The 15,832-nt window shown below is 34.8% G+C and overlaps 3 protein-coding genes across 3 annotated transcripts; 1 reads left to right on the top strand and 2 right to left on the bottom strand.

The window, feature by feature from the left end:
• Positions 1–404: 404 nt before the first annotated feature.
• On the bottom strand, positions 405–857 carry LOC111377882. The gene has a single exon (XM_023001028.1). It carries the CDS (start codon positions 855–857, stop codon positions 405–407), a length of 453 nt encoding a protein of 150 aa, XP_022856796.1.
• A 6,324-nt stretch (positions 858–7,181) lies between these two features.
• LOC111377865 (AAA-ATPase ASD, mitochondrial-like) lies at positions 7,182–9,125 on the top strand. The gene has a single exon (XM_023001001.1). It carries the CDS (start codon positions 7,388–7,390, stop codon positions 8,975–8,977), a length of 1,590 nt encoding a protein of 529 aa, XP_022856769.1. The 5' UTR covers positions 7,182–7,387; the 3' UTR covers positions 8,978–9,125.
• Positions 9,126–9,227: 102 nt separating this feature from the next.
• On the bottom strand, positions 9,228–14,608 carry LOC111377866 (calcium-dependent protein kinase SK5-like). Its single transcript, XM_023001003.1, has 7 exons — positions 13,750–14,608; positions 12,824–12,967; positions 12,543–12,695; positions 12,318–12,433; positions 10,518–10,685; positions 10,202–10,426; positions 9,228–9,649 (listed from the first exon to the last, which is right to left on the bottom strand). Exons 1-7 carry the CDS (start codon positions 14,366–14,368, stop codon positions 9,509–9,511), a joined length of 1,566 nt encoding a protein of 521 aa, XP_022856771.1. The 5' UTR covers positions 14,369–14,608; the 3' UTR covers positions 9,228–9,508.
• Between the last annotated feature and the right edge of the window lie 1,224 nt (positions 14,609–15,832).

Raw genomic sequence — 15,832 nt, 5'->3', positions numbered from 1 at the left:
CTTGTGTTCCATTAACACTTTCAATAATCTTTCTTCTTCATCCCTTGTGAGTGATGAAGAAATGATAATTGGAGATGTAGAATTATCCTCTAAGAATGCATAGCGAAGGTGATTTGATAATTGCTTCAGCTCAATCTTACTGCTTTCTTTGTCATCTGATTCCTCTGATTGCTGAATATCTTCACATTGTGACAAGTTGTCTTCAACTGGTGCAGACTCTAGAGCCAATATGCAATCAAACAAGTCTTTGCTCCCTGCATATTCTCCAGAAGTACTGATTTCATCCTTTGTTGAACTAAACATCATACATTGCACCAAGGGATCCTTAATGTATAATTTCTCATCTCTCACAGCAGAATCAATGAAGTCAATCAGGTGGTAAGTGTTAATGTCGTTCGAATACTTCATTGCTTGGTAGATGTTGACTTCACCTCTTCTTGATTCACTCTCAATGTCAAATGTCCTCCTTGCACATTAATTAATGTCCTCCTAGTTGCTAAAAATGGCCTGCCTAAAATCAGTAGGATTTCTTGATCTTCTTCTATATCCAATACCACAAAATCAGCTGGGAAGATGAATTTGCCAACCTTTACTAACACATCTTCAATAATCCCTCGTAGGTATGTGAGGGACCTATCAGCTATTTGTAGGGTCACTGTTGTTGGCTCGACTTCCCCGAGGCCCAACTTCTTGAATACTGATAACGGCATTAGGTTAATGCTTGCTCCAAGATCACAGAGGGCCTTATCAAAAGAAGAGCTTCCAATTGTGCAGAGAATAATTAAACTGCCTGGATCTTTTCTCTTCTGGGAAAGTTTCTTTTGAAGGACAGCACTGCATTGTTCTGTCAATTTCATTGTTTCATACTCCTCTAACTTTCATTTCTTTAACATCACTTCCTTCATAAACTTCGCGTAGTTTGGCATTTGTTCCAAATCATCTGCAAAAGGAATATTAATGTGAATTTTCTTGAAAATTTCCAAAAATTTAGCAAATTGATCATTAATTTTTTTCTTTTGAAAACGTTGTGGGAATGGAAGTGCCGGTTTGATGATTGGTGGGTTGTCAGGGAACGATATGGAATAAGGTCTGTGAGCCTTTTGTGTTCCCTTGGCTTGATTTTCTTGCTCTGCTACTTCTTGTTCTTCTTCCTTGGCAGAATTGGAAATGCTTTCTTCTGTGGGTCCAATTCCTCCAGCTTGCTTGCCACTCCTCAATACAACAGCCTTACAGTGTTATTTCGGATTGACTTTTGTATCACTTGGAAATTTTCCTTGTTGCTGAGATTTCATTGATGTAGCCAACTAACCAATTTGAATTTCAAGATTCTTCATCGTAGCTCCCATGTTGGACACATGTGTTTCGATGTTGTCTAAATGTGACTCATCTTTGTTGAAGCGCGATTTTGTTTCAGAGATAAAGGTCCCAAGGATGTCTTCTAAGGATGGTTTCTCTTTAGAATTCTAAGTGTTGAATCCAGGTGGAGGTTGAAGTGTGTTTTTGTTGTTGCCATAAGATAGATTTTCATGATTTCTCAACCTAGGATGATAGTGATTAGAGGGGTAGTTTTTTCTCTAATTGTAGTTCCTGTTGTTGACATATTGAGCTTGCTCATTTGCTATCTCTATTTCCTGGTGTGATGAAGAGGCAGCCATAACTGAATCTGCTTTCTGTTGGTTTCCTTGAGTGGTAAGTGTTGCTATCTGATTTGTGAGTGATGAAACCTGAGCTGCTAATGCTGTGATGGGATCCACTTCATGAAGTCCTACCGCTCTCTTTACACTTGACCTCTCACTTGGCCATTGGTAACTATTTGTGACTATGTCATCCAATAAGGAGTATGCTACATTTGCTGTTTTAGCCATTAAAGTGCCTCCTGCAGCTGCATCTACTATAGTTCTTGTCTGCCCATTTAATCCATTATAGAAGATTTCAATTTGCATCCAGCTTTGAAATCCATGTTGAGGACATCTTCTAAGGACGTTTTTGAATCTTTCCCAAGCTTCATAAAATGGTTCGAAGTCAAGTTGTCGGAACATTCCAATTTCACTTTGAAGTTGAGCTGATTTGGACGGTGGAAAGTACTTGGTAAGAAATTTCTGAACCAAGTCATCCCAAGTTGTGATTGACCCGTACGGTAATGACTGGAACCAGGCTTTTTCCTTATCCCTCAAGGAGAAAGAGAATAGACGGAGTTTGATTGCATCTTCAGTAACCTCGTTCATTTTCACTGTATGACAAATTTCCATAAATGAGCCCAGGTGAGCATTTGGGTCCTCCGTTGGACCTCCTCCAAATTGGTTCTGCTGCACCATATGTATAAGTCTTGGCTTCAATTCGAAATTGTTTGCAGCAATTGCTGGGTGTGCGATGCCGGAGTAATTGTCATTGACAATGGGTCTGACATAGTCACGAATAACTCTTTGTTGATTACCTTCATTAGCTGTTCTTACTTCCTGTTCTGCCATAATTTCACGTTCGCCTCTCTGTATACGCCTTAGAAAGTGGAATGTATGTTCTCGTTCAGGATCAATAGGTAGTAAGTCAAGATTTCTCACTTTTCGCATAAACAACTGAAAATAGAAACAAATGAGCTATTAGAAATAAACACAAAATAAGTAAAATAAATAAATAAAAATAAAAATTAATGTTAAGACAGAAATTCAAATTAAAATGAAAGCCAATTCGTAATAATATCAATCGAATTCAAATGAATCAATCCTCGACAATGATGCCAAAAACATGCCACGCGATTATATAACTTGATTTAACAGCAAGTGTACGGTGTCAAGTTTTGTGTTATAGTAAAGAATTTAAAAGTGTCGAACCCACAAGGATTGATATTCAAATTCAACTGAGTACTATAATTGTTTCGATTTTCACTTTATTTAGACAATCCCAAGTTTTAAATGATGTTTTCATGATAACCTAGTTTAAATGGAATAGAGAATGCAAGTAAAGTGAGACAATTTCTAAAAATCAAATCAAATTATGGATATCTAGGGATTGATTTCTCCATATTATCAACATGTTCTGAACTTCTACAGCCATTTCCATCGAATTTTCCCAATTTATAGACAAGAACCCTAATTTAATTCTATCCCCTCTCTCGAGCGCCAATAGAACCTATCTTAATGTTTTAACTCCAATATCTCTATTCCGAATTAAACATATAAAGATTATTAAAGTTCTTGGTTCTTGTTTTACCCCTCAAAGATTTGCACTTTCTCTCGAAACCTACAAATTTAAGTTATATTGTTTCAGATCATGTCTAAATTTTCCTCTCTCGAGCATCAAATTTAAAACATCGATTCATTCAATTATTGATTAGGCAATTGAAAGCATTAAGTACAAAACAATACAAATAAATTTTGGAAAACTGAAAGAAATAACTATATTAGAATCAAATCACGTCTCAAATAGGTTACATCAACCCTAGATCTACGAATTAAGTTCATAACTAAATTGATTAACATAATGAAATACACAATAAAAAACATGGAGAAGAAGTAGGGAATAAGAGAAAAAACTAGTTGTGTTGCGTGAATTCTCCCCCCAATTATTGTCAATCTTCTTGCAATTCCTTGTTATTTTTTGCCTTTTAGAGTTTCCCTCCTTGCAAGCCTCTTTTTTCATCCAGCAGTCAAAGAAAGCGTTCTTGTCGTCGCCCTAGGTTAAATAGCATGATGAATTTTGTTTTCATAAGGGTTTGTGTCAAAAAAAAAAAAAAGAATCTGCCTAATTTTTCTCCTAAAAATGCCTATGCGCGGGGCCTATGGGTTTTACGTTTTGCTTATGAAATTCAACCCCTTGAGCACGCGAGAGTTTTGGCCTGCGCGTGCGTCGTTATGAAACTTTTCCATGTGTTGCACTTTGGTCCCTATACTTCTATCTTCATTCCTTTTTATCCATATCTTACCTCTTCTCGGTCATTCATCTTCTAACACCATTTAATTGCCTCTTGCTCTTCTTCAATCATTAACATCATGTTCAAATCAACTTTTAATATTTTACGATTTAGTCCCAAACTTTTGCTAAGGCCCAAATTAGCAAATTTCTCGCTCTTCTGTCCAATTTCATTGTTTTGCCTTGAGTTACACCTAACAAACGAAATATGTATGAAATTAAGCATTAATTCATCCTAAATAATAAAAATTGCTCTAGTTTAATAAATTAGATAAGTGTATTTTATCATATGGTCAACTGGATCTTTGGTCAATAGAGTTACACAAATTAGATAATGAAAATTTCTTTTGTTGAGAGATAGCAACCACTGCACTTACCTGTCTGAAGTAATTTTAATTGGAACTGAAAACTGTCAATTTCCAGGTAGAAGAAATCTCATCTCAATTTCATATAAAGATGAATCAATTTTGCAAATGTTTAGCACTTCACAATACAAATCATGATATGAAGTATTTGAAGATATTGGAACTCCTTCTACCATCTCATCATCCCCGCTTCGTTTCCATATCCATTTTCCTTCATCATCATTAATAAAATTACCAAAATAAAATATGGCAATCTATGTTGTAGAATCCATATATGTAATTAGAATAGTAAGATTTTAAAAAGTTAGCAGATAATCAATTATTGTAATCTAAAGTGACTATAGACATTTCTATTATCGTTTTTTAAACGACTAAACTACCATAGTTGTTTAAAACGGCTATTTAGTCATTTTAAACGATCGCTGTCTTTTTAAATGTCCATTACGATTCTATAACTAAAATACATGAGATTCTACTTTTCAAAGCCACTTGATATTGAAAAATGAACTCAAATAATTTAATAAACAGAAATGGTAATGAATATATGTACAAATAAAAAACAAAAGATTAAAAAAATTAATAAAAGTGAGAAAAATATCTTACCAATATAAAATATAGAAATATAAGGGTTCGTTGTTTGAATGTGTTTCTTTATACTTCGAATAAAACTAGAAAAGGAAAAAAAAAAAACAAAAACAAAGAAGTAGAGGATTGTAGATAAACTGAAGAGGAAGAAGAAGCTAGAATTTCAAAAAAGTAAACTAACGGTTATAATATGAAAATTGGGCATTTTGGTCATTATATACTAACGGTATTTGAGATATTTCAATAATATGTAGAAGGATAAATTGGATATTTTCAGATAAAAAAAGCTTCAAAAACTTTTTATAGCAAGTTGGGCCTAAAAAAGTTGTGAATGATGATAAGTGTGTTTAGTTCACAAACATGACTTAATTATGATAAAAAAGTTTGAACTATGGCTTAATTCTATGTAATTATGTTTTGTAGGACTATATTGATGAATGTGGTAGAATTCAAGAGAAAAGAAAAGAAAAAGAACTAAAATGAAGAAAATTCAAAGTATGAGGACTAAGTTGCAACATTTCAATAGTTGATTCGGATCACAAAATGAAGATTAAAGATGTTTCGGGTTCAATTGGATACAATTAAAAGTCAAAGGATTGAAAATGCAAGAGAAAGGACTTGAAAGAATAAAAAATCGACTTCGGGGGCTAAAATGCAACATATGGAAGAAATTTTGACCGGGTTACAGCCCAGTTATAAATACCGGGAGATCGCTCAACATGATTTTTTAATTATCGAGCAGAAATTCTTGGCCTGAACGACTGCCCGAATTTTGCCTGGGCGACAGCCCAAGCCAATCACGTTGAGAAAACCTGGTTTCCTTTTCTGAATGAAATTCTTATGGAAACAAATCTTAGGGAGTCTTTTAAAGCCCTAGGGACGTCAAAAACATAGACCACGCATTATACATTATTTTGGAAGATTTGAAGAGAAAGGAGAAGGAAGAACAAGAAGATTCAATTCAAGATTCAAGGTCTCACTTCAAGAATTTCAATAGGGTGATGTCTTTTCTTGATTTTTATTGTTATGTTCTTCTTCCCATCATGTTAGGCTAGAAAAATCTATACTAGGAGATCGATGAATCTTGTAATGTGATATTTAATTCTTTGTTTCATATTTTGACATTAAAATACGTATTGATTGTTTGAATGATTTATATACATTTAATTGCTTCTATGATTATGAGCCCGTAATTGTGTGAGTTTTGGTGGTTTGTTTCATCTATTCGAAAGAATAGGAATAAATTCGACAAGGTATAAATCATCGTAGGGTCCGATAGAGGATAGAAATATACCCCTATACCTTGCGTGAATCTTTAAGTACTCACAAAACTACATGCATTCTCGTATATTTGCATCCGTCATAGAGATATAGGCTGGTGATGTATGAAAATAGGTTCAATTTATCTCGAAAGAGAGTGTTGGATAAATTTAGGAGTAATGATTCTTCAAAATGTTATCGTGTTGTCAAAGTGTGGAATTAAGGTTAAATTGAACATTACTTGGGAATTCGTGATCCTAGTATATCTCACATTCATTAAATACATTTAACTTGCGTCTCAAACATCAAATTGCATTTTAGTTAATTTAAACGTTGTGTTGCATAGCATACCATCCAATTCATAATATTGGTACTTTAACTTAGATTTAAGATTTCTTTGGATAAAAACTCATAATTGATCATTTAGATTCGGTTAAGGCCGAGATAAATACAATTGAACTACTCAATCTCTGTGGGACGATATTCAGATTCTTAAAATCCACTTTATTACTTGTTAACGAACCATACACTTGCGGTGATCTAAATCGAAAGAAAATATTTCGTAAAAAAATGATTTGACTAAGCCATACATAAAAATACCCCATCAAATTTCATAGTTTTCTTTCTACAGAGCTGGATCTATTCTGTGTACCAAAAAACAGATAAGTCAATCGGATTTTGCCAGGATCAGGTTTCTCTACTCCTACCGATGATTTCGAAGAAAAGGAAGATGACGATTACTAACCAACCACTCAAGATTTATAAATTCACAGCAATGTAATGATGATGATGTCAATGCTTGTCTCTATTACTATGAAGTGTTCAATTGGGTTCGAAATACTCACAATGAGATCATGAGATAACGAAGTTTATAGGAATCTGAATAGTTTAATATCTGATATAGAATTTTAAGCATATGGGATGGGATGGGTTAAGATTCATTTGAAAAATACACATATTCGTTCTGTTGTATATCTTTCACGAAACGGGGTCCCAATGTGCATGAAAAGCACCTTCTCTTCATCTCGGATGGCCACTGGTGACTGGTCGGCACTAGGAACAATATATGACGTATGCTCACCAACAACATATAATGGTAGAGAGAGAAAACAAATGATTCTTGATAATTTTCGTCTTTGCATGTAACCAATATTAAAAAAAGACCAATATGAAGACTTAGGCTCCAACTGATGCAGCAGAAGCAGCTCCTATATGTACCGGCAAAAAACGAAGCTCGTGAATCAGATATTTAAGAGTATTTGGGGAAAAAAATGAAAAAGAACACAAACGCTATAATGTTGTTTACAATTAGAGAAATGATGGCAGGAGCAGGCTCTACACTTGCAGGCCTAATGGTGGCTAAAGCCATGTTTCAGAATTATTTCCCCTATGACCTCCGAAGGCTAATCAAGCGTTACATCTACAAAATCATGAATTTAGTTTACCCTTATATCAACATAAGATTTCCTGAATATCAAGGTGATGGATTTCATCGCAGCAAAGCATTTGCCACCATCGAAAGGTACCTGAATGAAAATTCTTCAAAGCAGGCAAAGCATCTCAAGGCCAACATTGTACACGACAACCAGGTTATAGTTCTTAGCATGGCGGATCACGAGGAGGTCACCGATGAATTTCAGGGCATCAAGCTTTGGTGGACTTCCAACTGTGTCACTCCCAACAGGCAATCCATTTCATTCTATCCGACGGAGGATGCCAAAAGGAATTTAATGCTCACTTTCCACAAGAAGCACATGGATATCGTTTCCAGTTCTTATCTGAAACATGTTTTAGAAGAGGGAAAGGCTATTACTGTAAAGGAAAGGCAGAGGAAATTGTATACAAATAATAAGAATGAGAATTGGAACAGATTCGCGAGAAGCAACTGGAGCCATGTGGCGTTCGAACATCCAGCAACTTTTGACACTCTAGCTTTGGAGCCAAACAAGAAGGAAGAAATTACAAAAGATCTGATCAGGTTTACTGAGGCGAAAGATTATTACGCCAAGATTGGCAAGGCATGGAAGCGAGGGTATCTCCTCTACGGTCCACCTGGAACCGGAAAGTCCACCATGATCGCTGCCATGGCTAATCTTTTGAAATATGACGTTTATGATCTTGAATTGACGTCCGTTAAAGACAACACGGAGCTGAGAAAATTGCTGATAGACACGTCGAGTAAATCTATTATTGTCATAGAAGATATTGATTGTTCTCTTGATCTTACAGGCCAAAGGGAGAAAAAGGAGGAGAAGAAGACGGAAGCAGAAAAGAAAGAAGAGAAGGCACATCCAGTTAAGGCAGAGATGAAGAAAAGGGAGGAAAATAACAACAGTCAGGTTACATTATCCGGACTTCTGAACTTCATTGATGGGCTTTGGTCGGCTTGCGGTGGAGAAAAATTAATTGTGTTTACAACTAATTATGTGGAAAAGCTAGATCCTGCTTTGATTCGGAGAGGAAGAATGGATATGCATATAGAATTATCATACTGTAGCTTTGAGGCATTCAAAATTTTAGCAAAGAATTATTTGGACCTTGAATCTCATAATCTGTTTGCCAGGATTGATAACCTCTTAAATGAAACCAAAATGACTCCTGCAGATGTTGCAGAAAACTTGATGCCCAAATCAACTGAAGATGATGAGGAAGCTTGTTTGGGGAGATTGATCAATGCTCTGGAGGATGCAAAAACAAAGGCCGAGGAAGAAGCAAAGGCGAGAGCAGAGGAAGAAGCAAAAGCCAAGGAAGAAGAGAAGCTAAAGGCTGAGAAAGAGAAAGATAAGGAGAAAGAAGCAAATGGCAAAGAAGGTGTTGAAATTACTAATAGTGTGAAAGAAAATGGAGATGCCTCCCATTGAAGATATGATGTGATGATGATCATGTGGTAGAAATGTTCTTTTCTTGCCCTGAAAATGAACTAAAAATAATGCTAATTGTGTCATTTGCAGTCGGGGATCTGGATCAGGCATCATTGCAATCTAATTCTATTCTAAATATTATGCTCAAGTCATCATTTAGTCACTTCAATAACAAAATATAACCAACTAGTTGTAATTTGTTTCAAATTTACCAAGAAGGCAACTAACAGAAGGTCAATACAACCAAAAGTACTAGAAATAACAGAATAATCAATATCAATATTAACAATTCAGAAAGTAACACATTCACAAGCACAAATGTAACAAACTTGGGAGGATTAGTAAACATGCGCTGCTGGATATATTTTGCCTCGCATCAAAATGGCAACCTTTTCAAAGGGAAGGCAGCTGTTCGAAGGGATAACGTAAGCCTTCTGGATTAGAATATTGATTGAGTCTTCACATAGCAAATAAAAACTTAAAAGAAAAACAGAACAGGGAAAATCAGAGTTGAATTTAGTATCAGCATTCTCAGCTGCGTTCTTTACTTTCTAAAAGTCCTAGTCCAAGGGCATCTCCCAAGTTTACTGTGTTTCTCATGGTTCTCCTTCCAATGCCTCCATTGCCTTTTCTCATCATTGCTGCAAATTCACCATAATCTATTTGTCCATCCTGCAATCACGGAGCTTTTTTAAAGTAAAAGCAAAAACAAGAATACACAAATTTTGATTACACGGGAAAAATACTGCTGTAACAGATCCACTTATTGATAAAAGCAGCATGGCGGGTTATTGAAAGGCAACCTGGAGTTGATAAAGACATAGGAAAGCCCACTAAGACACCGATTTGTTTTTCCTTTTTAATATAGAAGACTGTATCAAACGTTTTTGCTCCTAAATCCATATCATATGCCCCCAATCATATCTAAGCTTGTAACTTTGACTTCCATAATGAAAAACTGACAGAAATGGTTGATGTGGACTGGATTGAATAATTTTTACATCAACTTCATTAACACATCATCTGGTGAAAGGAAATAGGAGATTTGATTCCACCCTTTTTTCTCTGACCTAAATAAAATCGTCTCAAAAGTTTTAAGATATGATTTCGAGTCAGTTGTTTCAGCATTTTAACGCAGAATCCAACAATGCTCCCAAGTCTTATATATAGAGATTTAGAGAGATATCCAATTCAGAGAAGAAATACAGGGAGTGCACAACTTACATTATCTTGATCAATCTCTCTTATCATCTCATCAAGGTCAAGCTCACTCAAACCAAATTCTTTGCAGGCATGTTGAAGCTCGTCAATGGTTATGTAACCACTACCATCTTTGTCGAAGAAAGAGAAGGCTGAAACTAGATTCTCCTCTCTCTCTAACTTGTTCAAGTGAACTGTAGCTGCTAGAAACTCCCCATAATCTATTGTTCCACTGTTGTCAATGTCTGCCTGCCAATACCAAGACAGATTCGTTTTATACTAATTTGAAATAGAAGATGACAGTCATGAAAATGAAAACAAAGCAGCAGAGAGTTCTCACAGCATTCATGAGATCTTTAATCTCAGACTCCATCAGCTCAGAGCCTACACGGCTTAAACCTTCTTTAAGTTCATCGAAAGTTATAGTTCCACTATCGTCTGTATCTATCATTTTGAACAACTCCTTAAGACCACCAATTTCTTCTTCAGATAATCTCTCTGCAATGACCTGCAGAAGAGCAAAAGAAAATTTGTATATGTGGAAATTAGGCATGAAATTGAGGTAGAATAGTTCAGCTCTATCATTTATGTGACTATGAAAGCAAGAGACTAACAATGAGTGTTAACATCAATTGGTAGCAAGGAAAAAAAAACGAAGGAAAGAAAGAAAAACAAACTGGATGCTCAAACGTATTATTGAGTAGCTAACTTTTAAACCATCAGCATCGGTTACTGTTCTAAAGATGAGAACTCAACTTCTGTTTAATGAAAAGAAGAAAAAAATTAATTTATTTCCATGGCCTAATTAGACATCTTGATTCGAACATCGGAGTTGCTACGAGTAAAATTCGGACAAAAGATGATTAATTTTTGTTCCAGTTAAATAAAATACAGAATATGTATTCTCGTTGACTTGAACTCTTAAAAACTAGATGGTCTTATTACTAATTAAAGCATATAACTCAAAAATGTTCAATTTCCTCAAGGGATAGGAAAATCATGGACGGGGAAAGCTAACTAAAGCTTGATATGATTCTCTAAGAATTATAAAAGTCCAAAGCCCTAAGCCACAACTACTATATTTACCCACCATTTGGGCTCCATTAAAATTAGTTTTTAGGGAAAAATGTATTTTGGAATAGTGATTTTTTAAAAAATGTGTGATTAAAAAAGAGGGAAAAGTTTTGAATTTACGTGAAATATTATTTTATTGACGAATGTGTGGTTGAAAAGAAGAAATGGAAAAATAGATTAAAATTAAAATGGAGCAAAAATCAGGGCTTATGATAAAATTAACAAGATATGCCTTCCTTCTCAACTTTATTTTTTTTCCTGTTTTCAAAATTGACATAGGACATAATTACAGCGTTCAAATATTGGTACACTAATTTCATACAGAACACAAACATACTTACATCTAAGGTTGAGATATTTTTTACCATATCCCAAGTCATAAATTTTGACTATTCATCTAGATTCAGTGGCATCAAGCAAGACAGCAAGTGTTGTGATTATAGTTTGCTTATGTAGATATAAAAAAGATCTGAAGTTAAATCCACATTTATAAAAATTAGAGAAAGCCATAAAACGTCAGCATTTTTGTACTTCATAAGATTTAGCCCATGTTTTGACAACCATTACTTGGGTAAAATGAAGTTTTGAATAGTGATTTTTTTGGAGAATGTGTGGTTAAAAAGTGGGGAAAAATTTTGAATTTACTTGCAGGATATTTATCGTGTAAGTGTGGTTGAAAATGATTATACAAAAAAAGAGTTTTGAAATAATAGTTATCAAACAAGGGCTTAAGTGTCTCTGCCAGAATCCCATCAGCATTACTTTACTGAAACAATATCTTTGTTCTCTACTATGTCTAAACAAATTTTAAGGAACAAGCAATTAAAATGATTTTTGCCCCTGTTTGCTGTTACTCTTTCAGGAATGGAATAGATTCCTCAAAATTATTCTTAGCAACAAATCTCTGTTCTCGTTATTTGTGATAAGTTTGGTGTTAATTCTTAACGAACAAATGAAATACCTATGGTTTCACACACAATAAATTATCCATCATTTTTTTGCAGAGAAACGAATGAGTTTGATAATTAATATATATTATTTATTAAAAAAAAAAAAAAGCCCTTACACGTAAAGCCATCTTCTTGAGTTTGTTCATCGCAGAGAACTGTTTGAGGCGTGAAAGAACTGCAGAATCAAGTGGCTTATCAGGAGCCATTCTGTCGTCAACAATCCATGGATGGCCTGAAAAGGAAAAGGAAAACAGTCAGATCATTGTGATAAACATGTAGAACAAGAATCGCTTCCATGGTGCCAGGGCAGATTTTATCATCTCCTCAGGAAAGATTCTTACACAGAACTTCATGTGCTGTTAACCTTGTCTTTGGATTCCTATCCAGCATCTTCTGTATCAAATCTTTAGCACTACCTGAAATGCCAGGCCATGGTTCGGATTCAAAATCCAATTTTCCCTTCAATATCTCGCGAAAAATCCCCTTCTCAGTCTCTGGAGTTGGAAACAGTATGAAAAGTTAAGAGGCGTTAGTTATTGGTAGGAATTAGGATTATAGAAACTGAATTCTTAAAAGACTTTCTAATCCAAAATATAAATGAATGAACCAAGAAGGAACACACCTGCCCAGAAAGGTGGAACACCACTGAGCAAAATGTATAAAATGACCCCAGCACTCCATACATCTGCTTCATGTCCATAATGCTTGCGCAAAACCTCAGGTGCAACATAATAAGGGCTTCCCACTACATCACTGAAAGTTTCATCTGGGGAGGGAAAAAAAAAAACAGAAGAAGAATTTGAATCTTGTAATTTCATTTTAGAAAGACTGAAATGTAGGAAACACCGACATGGAAATTCCAACACGCAATTTTTCAAAAAAGTACCGAGACACATCCCCAACTTGCAGAATTAAATAATATTGTTAGTAAAGAAATGGTGATCATTGACTGGAGCACCGTTGGTGATTATTGACAACATTACTGTCGGTAATCACCAATGGATGTGCGTCAATAATCACTGATGGTATTGCTGTTGATCATTCCGTACCTATCACCAACACATACAAGGTTTTCATTACCATGGATGATTTTGACGGTGATCACAGATGATGTTACTATCAATAATTCTATACGAATAGGTGACACATACTGATTTTCGTCAGATACCATTGGTGATTTTGTCGCTGGTCATTTTTCTATTTTAATTATTTTTTAATGATCACTTTAATACCATAATACCAAGATCGGAAACAAATGACTAGAAACAGGGGAGATCCCAAGTTGAAACCAAAGTTCCTAGAAAAGGAAGAATCATGTCTTGTACCCGTGAAAACTAAAGTAATGTACAGACATCAAATGAGCAATCAATCACAAACAAAAGATAATATATCACATCCAAACCTAAATGTGGATTGTACAAAACTCGGATTACCCAGCAATTCAAACACAATAAAAAATAAAAAATAAAAATAAAAATAAATCTTCAGATCAAATCTTACAAAAATTAATGAAGAATTATAAGTTACTAAAATGATTCCCATATATACCTGGCTTGTAGAAGACAGAGAGGCCAAAATCAGTTGCCTTGAGAGCAGCATCCTCATCAGCGCTAGTAAACAAGAAATTTTCAGGCTTGAGGTCCCTATGCATAACCCCTAGAGAATGACAAGCCTCAACCACCCCAACAATAGTTTTGATCAATTTGGCAGCCTCTCTTTCACTATAATGCCCTTTCTGCACAATCCTATCAAAGAGCTCCCCACCTGCACACAATTCCATTACTATGTGCACAAATAGGACATCCTCGTACGTTCCCTTTATTCTCACAACATTTGGGTGCTCAGACAAGTGGTGCATTATTTGAATCTCCCTCCACACGTCCTCGTAGTCCTCTTTACAAATCAGCTTCTTCTTGGGTATGGACTTGCAGGCATAAGGACTGTTGCTTGATTTCTCAGTGCACAGAAAGGTTGTCCCAAACTGGCCTTGGCCTAGCTTCTTGCCTATGGTGTATAGACTTTGAAGGGTTTGGGTTCTGTATGGGAGGACCCATGCTGGCTTCTGCATATGTTGTGATATGAAAGTTGGTTTCTTGATCTCTACTGTGGGCTTTGATGTCTCAGCGCTATTATTTTTATGTGAAGGTGATTGAGTAGATGAAGACATGATTATCGTTTATGGGTATTTTCTGATGAATCTTGAATTGAATTGGGGAAGAGATAAAGGGGGAGGATGAGTAATACAGGCTGAATCTTGACTTGAGTTTGCTTTCTCTGATCTTTCCTTTTTCTTGAAATCTCGTTACAGATCTTCTCTCTAGATTCACTCGATTTCTCCTTTTCTTGGTTGGTTCATTTTCGACCGTGTCCCGAAAATATTTGCTTTCACTCTCTTTTTTTTTTTTTTTTTTTTTTTCCTACTTGGAAATATATACAGAGGCATAGAGGAAAGTTTAAGGAAATGGAAATTTCCTGGGTTGGACTTTCAACCTTCCACGCATTGTGATTGCAGTTCTCCAACTTATTAAAATCTGTGAATCTAAATTTTTAAGGATTGAATCGAGTTAAAATTGCATACAACTTTTAGTTGAATTGAAGGATAAGACTCGTTTGATATGACTTTTCAAGAGTCAAAAGAAAGTTATTTAATTGGCTAATTTATGAAAGTTCTTCTTCTGTTTAGAAGAGCTTTTAGAAGAAGTTGATCCAATGTGACTTTTTCAAAATATAATTCTAAAATATGAAATGTTTTTAAAAATTAATTTTCAAACAAAAATTAAATAGTTTCTTTCAAAGACTTTTCTATGAGAAGCAAAAGTAAGTCATGCAAAATGGGCACTTAATGTTTTTGTCCTCTACTGTTAGACACATGAAAGTCGTATAAACGGTTCTAAACGTCATTTTTTAAAGTTGAGAACTCATAATCACATCCTCGTGAAGCTTGGGGAGTCTCACCCATAATTTTCCCTAAAACGTTTTTTAGACAAAAAAAACAATGGTGAAAATATAGCAGCACAATTTTTACCTAGTCAATATTCATCATAGGTACTGTTTGAGCCACGTTATTTTAAAAAAAATGTATTTTTAAACAGTGATTTGACATCATTTCAATCATATTTTTCAATAAAATAATATTACACGCAAATCAAAAAATTTTTCTTATTTTTTTACCACACATTTTTCATCAATACATTATTTAAAAATGTATTATTGTCAAAATAATGTGGCTCAAATACCTTTTGGCGTTGGGAGTGGAAATACAGATAAATATCCCTTCACATCACATGCCTGTTTTGTTTTGTTTTTAAATCTATAAAAATATTCCAGACAAAACTGGCAGTGCAAGAGGCACATCATGAGACCAATTAAGCACAACCTTGTTAAATGAATCATACCCATCTCGTCGTACGTTAATGCAAGGTTCGAGGGACCAGCACATTTTTAATTCGTAAGCTATAATGTGTACAATTAATCTAGTTATATAAAACAAGTTGACAAAAATGATTGACAAAATAATTGTTGGCGGAATTTTGACTTTTGATTTCAAATGATTTAAAAAACTATTTTGGAAATAATTGGTGTAGATGTTGTTTTGTAAACCAACTATGTCAATCAATTTTATACAAGTTGC

The sequence above is a fragment of the Olea europaea genome, unplaced genomic scaffold (genome assembly GCF_002742605.1).
Source record: "Olea europaea var. sylvestris unplaced genomic scaffold, O_europaea_v1 scaffold1737, whole genome shotgun sequence".
Lineage (NCBI taxonomy): Eukaryota > Viridiplantae > Streptophyta > Magnoliopsida > Lamiales > Oleaceae > Olea > Olea europaea.
Note: the sequence above shows the minus strand (reverse complement) of the source record. Positions and strands in the feature narration are given on the sequence as shown.